The sequence below is a fragment of the Aedes aegypti genome, chromosome 3 (genome assembly GCF_002204515.2).
Source record: "Aedes aegypti strain LVP_AGWG chromosome 3, AaegL5.0 Primary Assembly, whole genome shotgun sequence".
NCBI lineage: Eukaryota > Metazoa > Arthropoda > Insecta > Diptera > Culicidae > Aedes > Aedes aegypti.
The window spans coordinates 53,655,281-53,671,363 of record NC_035109.1 but is presented as its reverse complement, the minus strand read 5'-3'; the positions used below and the strand labels follow the sequence as shown (position 1 = coordinate 53,671,363).

Below are 16,083 nucleotides of genomic sequence, written 5' to 3'. Positions count from 1 at the left end.
AAGATTGATGAAATAATGTTTGTTTAGCGCAGTGCCTACTATAGCGGTATAACTAGCTTTAGGTTTCATAATGCGTTTGATAAATTACCAGATTTCTGTTCGAGAAAGTGCAAGGCAAGACTAACTTTGTAGAAACGTCTCAAGTAGAAAATAAACTCAGTGCATCCCCACATCAACATATTATAAATTTAACATCGCATTTTGAAACTGAAGATGCTAGATCGTCTTCAACGTTTAGGTCAATATTTGGTCACATCAGTATGCATGTGTGACTGTATAAAGAATAGCACGACAAATATATTTACTTTTTCTTACCAGCAAATAGATGTATGCCAACGGCTATTTTAGGTACCGATAGTTCCAATAGGTACAACACATAATTGCTTATACTTCTCATGGAGGGCAGAGTCATTCAAGCCATACAACAGGCACAGTTCTGATCACGTGTGAACTTTTCGTACTCATCTAAGTTTGAATTGTCTTCCAAATAAATCAACAGGTTAAGCCATGGCTTCGTTAACTCAGCAACACAACCGACCTGATGACGGAAATTACTTGAATAATTTCAAGAACCTCCTCGGGCCCGGCATGAGTGATTTGACCGATATGACCAAACGCTATGGACCAGCTTTCCCGTTCCCGAAGGATCGCCACGTGACTCCGGCCGAGCTAAAGCGGCTAGTGATGGCCAGCGAGCGGATACAGACTGTGATTGAGAGGGTGAGTTTTTGGGGAAGTAAGTGCTGATTGTGAATTCGACAATGATTAATTTATTACAGGAATCGGAGGGAGATGCGAAAAAGAAGACGGAGATTATTAACAACATTAAGGCGATTCTGGACGAGATTGGGTTGGATGAAAGTTTACCCGTCATTCGAACGCTGGGTACAATTCTTAACTTCATATTCGGTCGGATACTGACCGGGCTGCACGTGAACGAGACCAAACTGCAACAGGTAATTTGAAAGACGTTAGCTTCACTCTTGAGCGATTCTGCAAGTAAAATGATTCTTACCATTTCAAGCTGAAATCAAAATTCGGGAATCAAGCCGTGCTGTATCTGCCGTCTCACCGAAGCTATGGGGACTTCATCTTGATGTCCTATGTGTCGTTCTGTTACAACATAGCCATCCCGGGGATCGCCGCCGGAATGGACTTCCATTCGATGGCCTTCATGGGAAGTGTACTGCGCAACACAGGTGCCTTCTATATGCGGCGCACTTTCGGCAACGACGCCATCTACTGGACCGTTTTCAAGGAGTACATGCGACAGTTAGTGCGGGTGTTTGACAACGGAGTGGAATTTTTCGTCGAGGGAACGCGGAGTCGAAGCAATAAGGCGCTGGCGCCAAAAATAGGGCTGCTCTCGATGGCACTGGAACCACTGTTCATGGGAGAAATCCCTGATGTATTGGTCGTACCAGTCAGCGTGTCCTACGATAGACCACTTGAAGAACAACTGTTCGTTTATGAGCTGATTGGAGTTCCCAAGCCTAAGGAGTCAACCAAAGGACTACTGAAAGCCATGAGCATCCTCAAGGAAAACTATGGGTCCATCTATTTTGAGTTTGGAGAACCGATTTCAGTGAAAGAATACTTTGGGAAGGAGCTCAATCGATTCCAACATGCAGTTAATCCAAGTCACGTGCAGACCCTATCGAAATCTGAACTCGGTATGATCCAGAATCTCGCATTCGATGTGGTTCATCTCCAGCAGCAGAAAATCGTTCTGACCACATTCCACCTGATATCGATCTACTATAACTATAAGAAGTACCTTGGACAATCGATTACCCTACCCGAACTGATTGAGGGTCTCAGCAATCTACTGGACATCTTCAAAGACCTCGGAGCGGTAACCACGGTTCAGAAGACCGGCAATCCAGAACTAGATCACCACCTGATACGAACGAGTGTTCGAGAGGCCCTAGCCGTGCATCGAAACATCCTCCAGCTGACTCGAGATGAGGTGCTGACCATAGCAAAATCGCAACACGACTTCAGTCAGGTGGACAAACTAAAACTCAAAGGTCACAACCTTTCGGATATGGTTATGAAACTCTCGGTGCCAATTTTCACTCTCCAGCTGTACTGCAATCCGTGTCTCCATTGGTTGGCCCAGCCGGCGTTAGTATTACTCGTTGTCAAACATCTGTCCCGAAGTGGACTGGTGCGGATGGGCAGCTTGCAGCAAGTCGTTGGCGAACTGAGAAATCTTTTCGCCGGTGAGTTTGTCTTCCACTCGAGGCGAGAGCAGCGAGATTTTGACCAGGCCGTTAGACATCTAGTTGAGTTCGGTTTGCTGGAGCGAACGACCGACGAAGAGGCCTTCCGATTGGTGGGAAGCGGAGAGAGTGAATACGTCTATCTCAGCCTGATTGGACCATTCCTATGTTGCTACTTGCAAGTTACTACCGTACTTATGAATCAGGTTTGTTGGAGTTATACTATTTTTCTTACTAATATCAACGCTTCTGCAGGCAAATTCATTGTTTTACCACAAAAAAAAATCAAATCACGATTACTTTTTTTGCTTTTCGATATTTTTACATCATTTTTCGCAGGTTCTCAAAAAACTTCGTTTTTAGGATATTTCATCCAAAAAATCGATACCTACTTGAATCATACAATTACAGTCAACCCTCCATGAGTCGATATTGAAGGGACCATCGACTCATGGAAAAATCGATTCATGGAACAGCAATGCTATGGAAAGCCGTTTGAGGGGACCATCATAGTAACCATGAAATTTGATTTTCAATATGGTTCCATGAGTCGATATCGAGTAATGGAACATCGACTCATGGAGGTTTAACTGTATATTCAATTTCCAATCACTAGGATTACCATCCGTTCTGATTCAGCAGGACACGTCCTTTTTTTTTAATTTCTTAATTAGTATCATTCCAAACATTACATTCATTTCTTATATCTAGGTGTTCTGTGTTATTAGACAACACTATCATCCTAATTTGGTAAAACAAATTTAAGATTTAATTAACATTTTGTTAACAACATATTACATTTTATTTGCCGTAGAAGTTCAGATTTTTTACAGGTGAGTTGATTCCACCTGCTTATAAGAGAAAAAAAAACGCCTTGAATATACTTAACCTAACTTAACCTCGCATTAACCCTCTAATACCCAAATTTTTATTTTCGATTTAAGTATTATTTTTCGTTATCTAAAATCGTTCTAAACACGTTTTGAGCAATTATTTATTTTTATTCGCAAATTTTTAAATTTTGGTTTTTGATTTTTATAATTTTTATTTTTGAACATCCCTAGCTGTTTTCATTTTTTCTTGAAGCCTTTTCTAGTTGTTGATTTTTGGCAATAATAAAAATTTAAATTTTTACGGCACTTTTAAAAACATTAAATTTTTTATTTTTTTTTTCGGAGCGTATTTTATTTTCCGTGTAACTAACGGTAAAACAGGTTTGAAATTATATTAATACCACCAGGCTCTTCTTTTGTGATAGGTTGATCGTAGAAAAATATAAAAGGTACGATTTTTTATATTACACGTTAAATGAACCCCAGGCATTTGTAGTTTATATAAGAATGCAATTTTTCAAACAATTTCTAAAAATACAAAAAAGTTTCAAAAGTCATAAAAAACTTTTCTAGTATGCCTGTTATGAGTCAAAATATAAGCCAAAAATAAAAACATTTTGATTTCAGAGCTACGAAAAAATATACAAAATTCCAAAGTGTACCCCGTCTAAAGGCGGGGTTGGGTATTAGAGGGTTAATCGTGGCAATAGAAGATTGTAACGATTTTTGCCTGAAATTATTTATTATTTTATTTGACATTTGTTCCAATGTTTCAACATTGGATATTCTATGTAACTCATTGGTACTATACCAGGGAGGAAGTCTCAGAATCATTTTCAAAATTTTATTTTGAATTCTCTGCAGAGCTTTCTTCCTGGTATTACAACAGCTAGTCCATATTGGTACAGCATACAACATGGCTGGCCTGAAAATTTGTTTGAATATCAAAAGCTTGTTCTTAAGACAAAGTTTTGATTTTCTATTAATAAGGGGATAGAGACATTTTACATATTTATTACATTTGGCTTGAAAGCCCTCAATGTGATTTTTGAAAGTTAAATTCTTATCTAGCATGAGCCCTAGATACTTAACTTCATCTGACCAATTTATTGGAACCAATCTCATCGTGACAACATGTCTACTTGAAGGTTTCAAATAAAGAGCTTTTGGTTTATGTGGGAATATTATTAGTTGAGTTTTGGAAGCATTAGGAGAAATCTTCCATTTTTGCAAGCATGAAGAAAAAATATCCAAACTCTTTTGCAATCGACTACAGATGACACGCAGGCTTCGTCATTTGGCGGAGAAGCCTGTGTCATCCGCAAACAAAGATTTTTGACATCCCTGAGGTAACTCAGGTAAGTCAGATGTGAAAATATTGTATAATATTGGTCCCAAAATGCTGCCTTGAGGAACACCAGCTCTTACAGGAAGTCTTTCAGATCTGGAGTTCTGATAATTAACCTGAAGTGTACGATTTGACAGATAACTTTGAATTATTCTAACAATGTATGTTAGAAAATTAAAGTTTTTTAATTTTACAATCAAACCTTCATGCCAAACACTGTCGAATGCTTTTTCTATGTCTAGAAGAGCAAGACCAGTAGAATAGCCTTCAGATTTGTTGGAACGGATCAAATTTGTTACACGTAAAAGTTGATGAGTGGCGAATGTCCATGGCGGAATCCGAACTGTTCATTGGCAAAAATTGAATTTTCGTTGATGTGGGCCATCATTCTGTTCAAAATAACCTTTTCAAAAAGTTTACTGATGGAGGAAAGCAAACTGATTGGACGATAGCTAGAAGCTTCTGCAGGATTTTTGTCGGGTTTTAAAATTGGAACAACCTTAGCATTTTTCCATTTGTCAGGAAAATATGATAATTGAAAACATTTGTTAAATATATCAACTAAAAATGATAAGCTACTTTCTGGAAGTTTCTTGATGAGGATGTAGAAAATTCCATCATCGCCAGGAGCTTTCATATTTTTGATTTTTTTAATAATAGTTCTCACTTCTTCCAAATCAGTCTCCCAGGCATTTTCGAAAACGTTCTCTTGATTGAGAATATTTTCGAACTCCTGAGTTACTTCATTTTCAATTGGACTAGTAAGTCCTAAATTAAAATTGTGCGCACTTTCAAACTGCATAGCAAGTTTTTGAGTAATAATTTGTTTTCCTCTTTCAATGCCGGTATTGGCTTCTGAGGTTTTTTCAAGATTTTAGATAATTTCCAAAAGGGCTTAGAGCCAGGATCCAATTGAGAAATTTTATTTTCAAAATTTTTGTTTCTTAATTGTGCAAAACGTTTCTTGATTTCTTTCTGCAAATCCTGCCATATAATTTTCATAGCAGGATCGCGAGTGCGTTGAAATTGCCTTCTCCTCACGTTCTTAAGACGGATCAAGAGTTTAAGATCATCGTCTATAATCACGGATTCAAATTTTACTTCACATTTTGGAATTGAAATGCTCCTGGCTTCAACAATGGAATTTTTTAAAGTTTCAAGAGCATTGTCAATATCAAGTTTAGTTTCTAAAGAAATGTTAACATCAAGATTAGAGTCAACATACGTTTTATATATATTCCAGTCGGCTCGTAAATAATTGAAAGTGGAGCTGATAGGATTAAGAATCGCTTCATGGGATATTTGAAATGTAACAGGGACATGATCAGAATCAAAATCAGCATGAGTAATCAGTTGGCTACAAAGATGACTAGAGTCGGTTAAGACCAAATCAATCGTAGATGGATTTCTAGAAGAGGAAAAACATGTGGGGCTATCTGGGTATTTAATTGAGAAATATCCTGAAGAGCACTCATCAAATAAAATTCTGCCGTTGGAATTACTTTGAGAATTATTCCATGACCGATGTTTGACATTAAAGTCACCAATGACAAAAAATTTTGACTTATTGCGAGTCAATTTACGCAAGTCAGTTTGGAGCAAATTAACTTGCTGTCCAGAGCATTGAAAAGGCAAATAGGCAGCTATGAAAGAATATTTACCAAACTGTGTTTCAACAGAAACACCTAAAGTTTCAAAAACTCTAGTTTCAAATGACGAAAACAGTTGATGTTTTATACGCCTATGAATGATGATTGCAACTCCCCCACATGCCCCATCAAGTCGATCATTACGATAAACTAAAAAGTTAGGATCTCTTTTGAGTTTAGATCCAGGTTTTAAATACGTTTCGGTAATAACTGCTTTATGCACGTTATTAACCGTAAGAAAATTAAACAGCTCGTCCTCTTTACCATTCAGAGAACGAGCATTCCAATTTAAAATATTTAAATTATTATTTGGATTCATTAGAAAAACGTAATCCAATAACAATTTGATTTGTAAATTTTACACCTACTTGGACTGCTTCAGTCATAGTGGTGGCTTTGAACATTGCATCAATCATTAGATTCAATTGTTCAGTTAGAAAATTAAAATCAGAGGCAGACATGTCATGTGATTTCCCATTAGAATTGCCGGTAGACGAAAAAGCGGAGTTATCTGTGGCGGTAGGGTTTTTTCCATTTGATTTGAAACAAGTAGAATGGGTACCCATGGATCGAACAGGGGAGGAGTTCGAATTTCCTGTTACGATATCGGCAAAGGATTTACCGTGGATAGATACATTCGAAATTGAAAGATTCGAACGGCTACCCGACGGATTAAAATTAGTTTGTGAATGAGCATGATTATGATTTTCCTGATGGGTATGATTCATGATCAAGCGATCGTTAACTGAAAAATGAGCATTGTTCGATACTCTACCAGGCAAATTGCGGAAACGACCGTTATCGTACCGGATATTATCTTTCATCTACCTGGCACGAGCCTCAATGACCCTTTTGCGTGAAGGGCATTCCCAAAAGTTAGCTTTATGAGGGCCCTTGCAATTGGCGCATTCAAACTTTCTGGTATCTTCTTTCACAGGACAGACGTCCTTAGCGTGAGAAGAACCTCCACAAATCATGCATTTAGCATCCATGCGACAATTTTTTGTACCATGACCCCACTTTTGGCACCGACGGCACTGAGTGGGGTTCTGGTAATTTCCTCCAGGTTTATGGAAATGTTCCCACGTCACACGGACATCGAACATAAGTTTAGCTTTTTCTAAAGCTTTAATATTATTTATTTCTTTTTTGTTAAAGTGAACTAAATAATATTCTTGAGAAAGCCCTTTCCGAACAATGCCAGATTGGGTTCTCTTTTTCATAATGATTACTTGGACTGGGGAAAATCCAAGTAAATCATTTATTCCATTTTTGATCTCTTCAGGTGACTTATAGTCACTTGAGAGACCTTTCAAGACAACTTTGAACAAACGTTCAGTTTTGTCGTCATAAGTAAAAAAAAAAAGTGCTTCTTCTCTTCAAGATGTCTGAGAAGAAGTTCACGATCTTTGAGAGTTTCCGGCAAAACGCGACAGTCTCCTTTCTTTGCGATTTGGAAGGAAACCTTGATTCCCCTAATGGAGTTCCTGCCTAAATCCCCCAAATTCGGAACAACTGACCACGATAGGCGGCACTCTTTGCTTCCTCACTTGAATCAAAGAGCCTGGGCTAGAGGCTGCTTCGATTTGGTGTTCGGAAAATTTGTCTAGAGCATCGAACTGATTGCTCATTTCGATACAATTATTCATTTCACCCTTGGAAGAAAGTTCGCATTCCGTGGAAGCGTCCTTTCTTCCATTCTTGCCACGTGTAGTGACAGTTTTTAAACCCACTTTTTTGGAAGGAAGTAGTGAATTCAGAGATTCACCCTTCCTTTTGTTAGTTGTTGATACCATGTTTAGTTAATAAACAAAAAAGACGTGACCTTCGAGAGGTTTTTTTTCCCAAGACGGTGTCCAAGAAGGATTACCACCGCTAGCTTTCGCCAACGGGTCCAACGAAAAATCGAAGGCACGGTTCCAAACAAGGATCGTAAAGGGATCAATAGTAGAAAAAATAGTACTGAAAAGTACTGTTTAAGTAGCACTGAAAAGTACCGTTTTTTAATTTTAGCACTGAAAAGTACTGTTTTATTGCTTTAGGTAGTTTTTAAGAAAACTTCCAAGAGCAGAGAGAATTCGTGTACGCACAGCACGAAGGTATGATGCGCACTGCAGGACATGTCCTGATTTTGAGATTCTTGAGGCTTCCTGATTTATTATTATCAAGTGTTGTCTTGCTTTTTACTGCTTGGCGAATACTTTGGAATGTCAAAGATGTTTCGAATGAAGAAAAGCTGTCTTAATAAGTACCAAAAAAAAAACAGAATGTTCAAATAGCATCTATCCAGAAATTCATGTTGAATTTTGTAGTTTAGAAATCGAATTCAGTCACATAGAAAATTTGGAATGCGTTACATATCACAACACCTCCAGGTTCAGTCAGAATTCTATAACTATTAGAATGAAAGAGCTCTCCGAAACCCCAATTATTAGTTCAAGCACAGATGGTAGCAATCTTGGGAACATAAAATTGCTATATATCTTTGTGCCATATTTTGATGCATCCCAACTACGCATTCTCTCGTTATTTTGTCATGCTTTTTAAACACAAAGATAGGGTTGATGGTTTGACCAAATGGATTTTTTGACTAATTTTAATGATACACTGAACCAAGTATTCATGTAAGATTTATCTGAAAACACATAGTTTTTTTCCATATAGCTTATCACATAACTTTCATTAGTTTACAACATGAACTATAGCTATTTCCTTTTGATTAAATTCATCAGAAAAGCACATACATTTAATTAGAAATACTTATGTGAGTTATTGGATTTTGTTAATGAATTTCATGCGAAATTCAGGTGAAAATTATTATTTTTGTTCGTGATTCTCATATGATCGTTTAATGATTTTTAATAATTATATTTCAGTTTTATGGGTTTGTTCTACAACAATAAAAGAAAAATATAATTCATGTTTAAAATTATTTATTTAATACATTATCTGCGTTTCTCCGTAACACCTTTTTGCAGTAGATAAAGATTAAGTTTGATATTATTTGAAAGCATCAATGTACCTTATACAACTTAACTTCATGAGCAGTAAATGTTTTATATAATATAATTTAAACTTTAGATATAACTTCGTTCATAGACCCAATCTTCGGCTTCTACATTATTTCAACAAAGAAATTTGAACTATCCAATTCCACGTCTGTTTCTTCCTGCCATGGCCCATCATCTGCGATTTGTGAAAGTTTGGTTGATTTATTTCATCATTATTCTGTGAAATTCAGATTCAAACAACGGATTAATATTTAATTATCTTATATGTAGTCATCAAACTTACCTTCCTTTGACATAATTCACATTGACTTTGCACAAAAACATTGAAAAAGTTGTGAGAAGATTTTCAAAAGTCCTAAGCCTGCTGAAATTCAATAAACAGAATACGCCATCTTGAAAACACTATTTTGAAATCCTAAATTTTCATATCTGAAAATCACATGAACATTATCGGATAACGTACATGGATTATGTTCAGATACAATTTACAGTATTGATCAATAAATATGATAGGGTATTTTAATATGTTCTATGTGCTTATTGCATGAATTTTAATGGATACATATAACATTGATAGGATTTCAATTATTCCGAATGTATGTGACGTTTTTAATACTTTTTATGATATTTCTTGGTTCAGTGAACTACTTAAAAAAGTATTCCTTTGTGAAATATTCAGCTATGTTGTAGATTTAGCCAAGATCAAACTTATTCATCAGACAGTTTTTGTGTAGGGCTTTCCTATTTTCAGATAAATAATTTTACAATTTTCGTCAAAAATTTCCCTTTCATCAAATTGTTATTGTCGCTCAAAAATATATGTTAAAATTGAAGTTCTGTGAAAATTTCATTTGAATCGGTCCATCAATAGCAGCGATCTAGCCTACCAAAGTTGAGCATTTTGTATGGAAAATCGAAAAAAAAAATGCAAGTAGTTTGTCCAATACTTAATAGTTTCTTAAAAATCTCAATTTGGAACATTAGGTATCTAAAGTCCCTTTTTTATTAAAAATGTTCTCGCTTTTGCCATTATTCTGCTCTGAGTCTTGCTGACGAATTCTAGACCAGTGTTTCTTTTCAAACTTTTTTTTAATTTTCGGCCCCTTTCAGATCAATATATTTTAGAACCGCTCTCTGATATAATTTATATGTTTGTATTATTATTAAACAGTCTGTACTGTGGGATATTTTGGCCTTGTAAACTTATGTCAAGGACTCCATCAATTCTGATCTTTTAATGCTAATTTGATACAGATGTTTTATCAAATAGGAATATTCAAATACTATGGGAAATAATGCAAGTATCTTGTTCGATAATTTGCAAGGAAATCCCGCATAGTATAATCCAGAGATTAAATAGATAATTCTCCATTATTCTAGCAATTTATCTACGATGTCTTCCAAGACATACTAATATAATCAAGTATCAACAGATTGTACTATGGGATGTCCTTTTGGAATACATCCATGAGGTAATTTCTGAAAAAAAACCTTGACGTGTTCCTGAAGACATCCCTAGAAGAACTGTTTGAAAAATTCGTTGAGGACTTGCTTGGGAAATTTCTCAATGCATTTCTGGAACAATTCTTGGTACTCTTTGGAGTATTTCTTAAGGTATGCTTCTTCTTTTTTAGCATTACGTCCTCACTGGGGCAGAGCTTGCCCCAAGGAACAATTGGTAGCTTTTAAGATACTTACGTGCTTAATACAAGCTGCATAGCAGAAATCATTGCTGAACAAATTTTTAGTTGAATCATTAATTGATTAATATAATTTTCCGCCTATAAAAAAGCTGTTATTCCACTTGCAGTTTGTGTTTTGAATAAGAGCTGAATAAACCTCCGAAAATGCAAATATAGTAGCTTTTGTTCTACAACACATAAGAAGTTTAACAATTGACTGATTAAAAGCTTCTATAGGTTGTAGCCATCATTTTAGTAGCATATTGAACATTTGATTAACAACAAATCGTACAAAAGTTTCAGTGTCTAATACTTAAAATGTTGACCAGCATGATTAGTAAAACTTATGAACAATGTGAATAACAGTATATGAGTATGCTCTTATTCAAGCAAAACATATTATGTCTTTTTATGTTATTTTCAAATGTTTCAAATGTTTTTCAAATCAAATCCAAGACGTGTATGCGATGGATGGATTAACGTAATGGACGTAATGGCGACGTAATGGATCAACGAGGGTAAAGTTCGAATCACATTGGATTAAAAATATCATAATTTAAATTTTCCAAATGTTCCAAATGCGACGTTATTGATATCGGAAAAAGTTACTAATCATAACATTTTTAATGATAATCGAAATATAAATAATAATTTAACAATAGCTACATGAAAGTGGTTACCCACTTTACAGTCAAGTGTCACAAAAAAACATACACAGTTAATTATTGCTGAATAATGATGACAGCTGAAAAAATGCCCTACAAAGAGCTGAGAAGATGGTATTTAGATCCAAATTTAAGTCAATGTTCAACATTTTTCATTGGAATGAATAATAGTAGAATCAACACTTATTAAACTTCTCCAAAGAATCTCTGCCGACTTGTCAAGATTGTTTTACTAATGAGTTGAACAAGTCATTTTTCCTTCTATTAAAGAGCCAATATTCCACCAAACAAATATAATTGTGTAAACAGACGTATAGGAGACGAACTAACGTTTTGGTTGCTTCGCACTTCAGCTGTTTCCATGTTTAACATGAACATGATTAAAAGCTGAATAGGTATTTTATAAAATCCTAATACAACATAAATATATCATCTGAGCAGGTCATCCAAAGAAGTCCAAAATAACGATTACTAAACACATTGTTCAGCAACAAAGAAGCCTCACAAAAGAGGTCACACCATAGCCAAATTTTTGAAAAATGGACAAAATATCTAAAAATTGCGTTGTATTCCTAATGTATTGCAATGTTCAAGTTACTAATATTATTATTATTTATCTTTATTTGAGTGGCTTTTCGCCCTTGGCAAATTCGCCACTAACTTGCTAATATATAAAAACATGTTGGATACAATAATAACTGATGCTTTCTCAATACAATATTTAATTATGTTTAGAAAATATTTTGAATCAGTCTTCTGACATAGGATTTTTGATTGAAATATATTTTATATTAGTATAATGTTTAATAGATGGAAAAAGTACGACAAATAATAAAAATATTAACCTAGTAGAAATATTATACATTTAATAAATGAATTTTAGTATAGTTAGATGAACAATTCAATTAAAGTTTTAACAAGTTAAAACTTATTATGAAATTCGATTAATCATTTCAGACTGTTTTTACTTTGTGAATAAACTTTATTTTTGACCAGCATTGAAATAAATTTTCTCACTGTGCGCTATAAATAGCCGACTGAGTTCAGCTCGCATCAGTACTGAACAGCAGCAGAAGTAATGCGCTTATTCAGTTGTTGATCAGCATAGCACGTGTTGATTAGTTATTGTTGAATAGAAGCTCAAGCATGATCAATAATCAGCTACAAGAGGTTTATATTGGGGACTGGAAGGCTGATATATGAATTCAAGGATGACGCAGATGGCAAGGTATAACGCTGACGATGGGAAGGTCTCGAGTTTGAATCCAGTATTCAGGTAATTATTAAAAGTGTGGTTATTAATTCATGGTAAAGGTATACACTGCATTTGATGTATACAGTGTTAGCTACTTTTAGTAATTTATTTGTTTTCAATCAATTTTGTGGCAGTTGAATAAAAGCTGAGATGAATGCTTATAAAGCGATTTTCAAGTTGTAGAATAAAGTCAATATACAACGACACGCTTTATAACTTCTCCAAATTTGTGTGAACAACGCCTGAACAAAGGCTTCACTTGGAAATAATTAAAATGTTGTTCAACATGATGCTGAATTAAACTGCAATAATGTAGTTTGTTAAACTACCGTTGTTAAATCATCAATCCTTATTAAGCTAAGTGAAACCTGAATAAACATCATTACAATATATGATTACAGTCACTAAATGATAAGAAGCTTAATAATTTCGCCAGATTTGCTTGAACAATGTGTGCGTAGCAGCTGCAAAGTAATATAATAAAGCAACTATTCAGTATGTAGTTGTGAAAAATTGCTTAATAAATGATTATAAAATAGGCAAATGTTTCTTGGGTGCTTCTCAGCTTAGTGTTCTTATGAGCACTTCCACAGTTATTAACTGAGAGATTTCTTTGCCAAATTTGCAATTTTCGCATTGGTTTTATCGTGTGACAAGTACGATGATACTCTATGTGCAGGGAAGTCAAGTCAAATTTCCCTAACGAAAAGATCCTGGATCGACCGGGAATCGAACCCAGACACCTTCAGCATGGCTTTGATTTGTGGCCGCGGACTCTAACCACTTGGTTAAAGAAGGACCAAGGTATTGTTAGATAAATTTATGGTTGAAATCTTGAACAAATCGTAGAAAATCCATGAAATATTGGTTGAGTTCTTGAAGATGTTTTAAACGGGAATTTTGGTGGAAGTCTTGAGAAAACGATGGTAGAATGATTGAATAAACTCATAGAGGACATAAGGCTTTCTTGAAATTCTTGATAGAATCTCTGAGATAAACTTTTGTGGTTATCATTGAAAAAAATCTTGGGAATATCTATATCGAAATTCTCAGGAAGTTCGTAATAATCAGTTAATGAAATCCAGAATAAGTCTTTGGGATTGTTATTTGCTTCAATTCAAATTTATTTATTTACCCTGGTTCCTGTTAGGATTATGTTTGTTCGGTCTCTGGGCAAGACGAGATATTGTCTGAGATATTTACGTGGGATATGGCTATTCTTCAGTCCTCCAAGGAATTTCGGAATCTCTCCGGATGCAGTTCAAAACTTTACAAAATTTTACTGTAAAATTTATTAAGTGTGGATATTCTAGAAATCAAAAAAGTTTTTTGGGGCCTGTGGAAAAATGTTGCAACATATCGGAAACATTAAAAAGTTATTAATATTTATTAAAATGTTTGTGGTAAAAAAATGATGCTGCTGGTAAATCGATTAATGTCGTCAATGCCTAACATTCCGTCTCTTACAGTTCTTCAACGCTTCCTTCAAGGAGAAAGATTATCTAGCAAAAGTGCAAGAGTTGGTGGAGCAGCTTCTCATCCGAAAAGAACGGAATGTTCATCCGTACTGCTTATCGCTGGACAGTATCAATCTGGCGCTTCATTCCCTAGTCAGCCTCGGTGTCATCAGCAAATCGAAAGAGTAAGTTCTTCCTTGCTTAATTAAAATCACCCCAAATCTTACCAGCATCCTCCTCTCCCGTAGAAACAACGCCACCATCTTTACGGCTGACCCAATCCGGGTTCGGACGCTGAACGGCACGCTCCGGTCGTACTGCGATCTGCTCCCATTCGAGTACCTCACATTCCAGGGGGCCGTCACCGAGGCCAAGTTGTAGAATTTGCTTTCCTGGCCAGCCGATCTGGTGACTCGGGTGCTCGCCCCTCCGAGGAACTTCTTTCAGCTGGTCCGGCTACTGCTGACGGTGGCGTTGCGAGTGCTGCACACTGTTCTACGCTTCGGACGGCTCATAGGTCTCAAGGTGTTGGAGATGGTGCTGCCGCCACCTGCCGATCGCAGGATGTAGTAATAGTTACCCACCAACTGAAGGTGCTATCCTTATGATGTGGTGCCAGAATTTTCAGTCGGAAGCTGCAATATTGCAAACCAGTCAGACATAATGTTTAAGCTAAATAATTTGATAAAGTTTCTTAGCATAGGACGTAACAATTAACTGTGGGTATTAGAGCAGTTTTTTTACGAATTGGTACCTACTCAATAGTATTAAGTAGAAAACATGCATGCATCTGTGTTAAAAGTTATTGTGTTGTGGGTTTAAATACTTGTACTGTGCTTGTACGGGAGACTGTGTCATAAATAATAAAATAAATTGTTTCAATTCTTTTGTACTAATGCGTTTCGTTTTTTTGTCGTTAGAAACCGCGTGCTACGAAAGTACTACCTATTATTGTATGTATTTATTTGATAGTTGATACTATGCGTGAAGCTTCGATTTCTTCACATTGCAAAGCGTAGGGAGTCAATTTTCAAATGCTTCTAAAAAATTCAAAACATAATTTAATTAAATTCTGTTAAGTGTACGGGGTTTGATTTGTAATAAGCTATAGAATCCGCATAATATTGAGGAAAAATATAAAAAACAAAATAATATGTCTATCATGGAGCCCATCAAAAGCCTATCAACATGTACTGAAAAAAAATTAAATAGCTATTGTAGTTAATTTTATATAAGCATTTGAAATATCACTTCCTATAGGGAGCCGGACCCAATTCTTGGCACTTTTGATTCACTTGGGCAGTGGATTTTTTATTTAAAGCTACAGAGTTCATATTTTGCCACAATATGCGTCGTACTAATGCCCTTCTTACTGCAAAGTTCCAGACAATTCGGCTGAGAAAAACCCCCCATGCCAAAGTGAATCATGAAAGTGCCCAAGTGGTTCTGCACCCTACCTTGCCGGGTAAAATTTTCAACCCGGTGCTAGGCAGCCATGTTTTCATGGTCAGCATCAAACTCAAGAGCAACAACGTACATTGGCCTAATCATATTAGGGTTTTTTTTCCTCCAATACTAAAATGTGTTTCTAGCTAATCACATCAACCCAAATTGACTTGCTGTACTGCAATCCAATAGCTTACAACCGTTTGTTTGTTCGAATAGCTGTTGTTATGCGGGAAAAGAATATTTTCGGAGAAAAAGATTTCGCCATCATCGATTGTTATTCCTCAAATGGTTATTTGTTTACAAACATTGAGCTGTCAGTGGGAACCACTTCCCAGTAGGAACCAGAGATGTTTGCTCGTTATTTTTCAATGGGGTTGTATAGGCGGTGTCAGGAGGCTGAAAATTTTGGACGCTTCACGCACAGAGTAAACTTTTCCAGATTGCAGCACCGTACCTTCATTAGAGCGAATCCTTGAATTGATCATTCTATTCAACAATGTCTAATCAAC

General features: G+C 35.9%; 1 protein-coding gene and 1 long non-coding RNA gene across 3 annotated transcripts in view; one reads left to right on the top strand and one right to left on the bottom strand.

The window, feature by feature from the left end:
- LOC5576748 (dihydroxyacetone phosphate acyltransferase) overlaps window positions 1–15,328 on the top strand; it is a 32,656-nt gene extending 17,328 nt beyond the window's left edge. For both annotated transcript variants that reach the window (XM_001656199.2, XM_021848932.1), the window contains exons 2-6: window positions 500–720; window positions 780–956; window positions 1,025–2,431; window positions 14,138–14,310; window positions 14,374–15,328. In XM_001656199.2, the coding sequence (XP_001656249.1) occupies window positions 508–720; window positions 780–956; window positions 1,025–2,431; window positions 14,138–14,310; window positions 14,374–14,506 (2,103 nt within the window). In that variant the 5' untranslated portion in view covers window positions 500–507 and the 3' untranslated portion in view covers window positions 14,507–15,328. The remainder of the gene's footprint in view (window positions 1–499; window positions 721–779; window positions 957–1,024; window positions 2,432–14,137; window positions 14,311–14,373) is intronic.
- Window positions 8,972–9,450, bottom strand: LOC110677727. Its single transcript, XR_002501156.1, has 2 exons — window positions 9,350–9,450; window positions 8,972–9,283 (listed from the first exon to the last, which is right to left on the bottom strand). It is a non-coding gene; the product is annotated as an uncharacterized LOC110677727 (long non-coding RNA).
- Window positions 15,329–16,083: the final 755 nt, after the last annotated feature.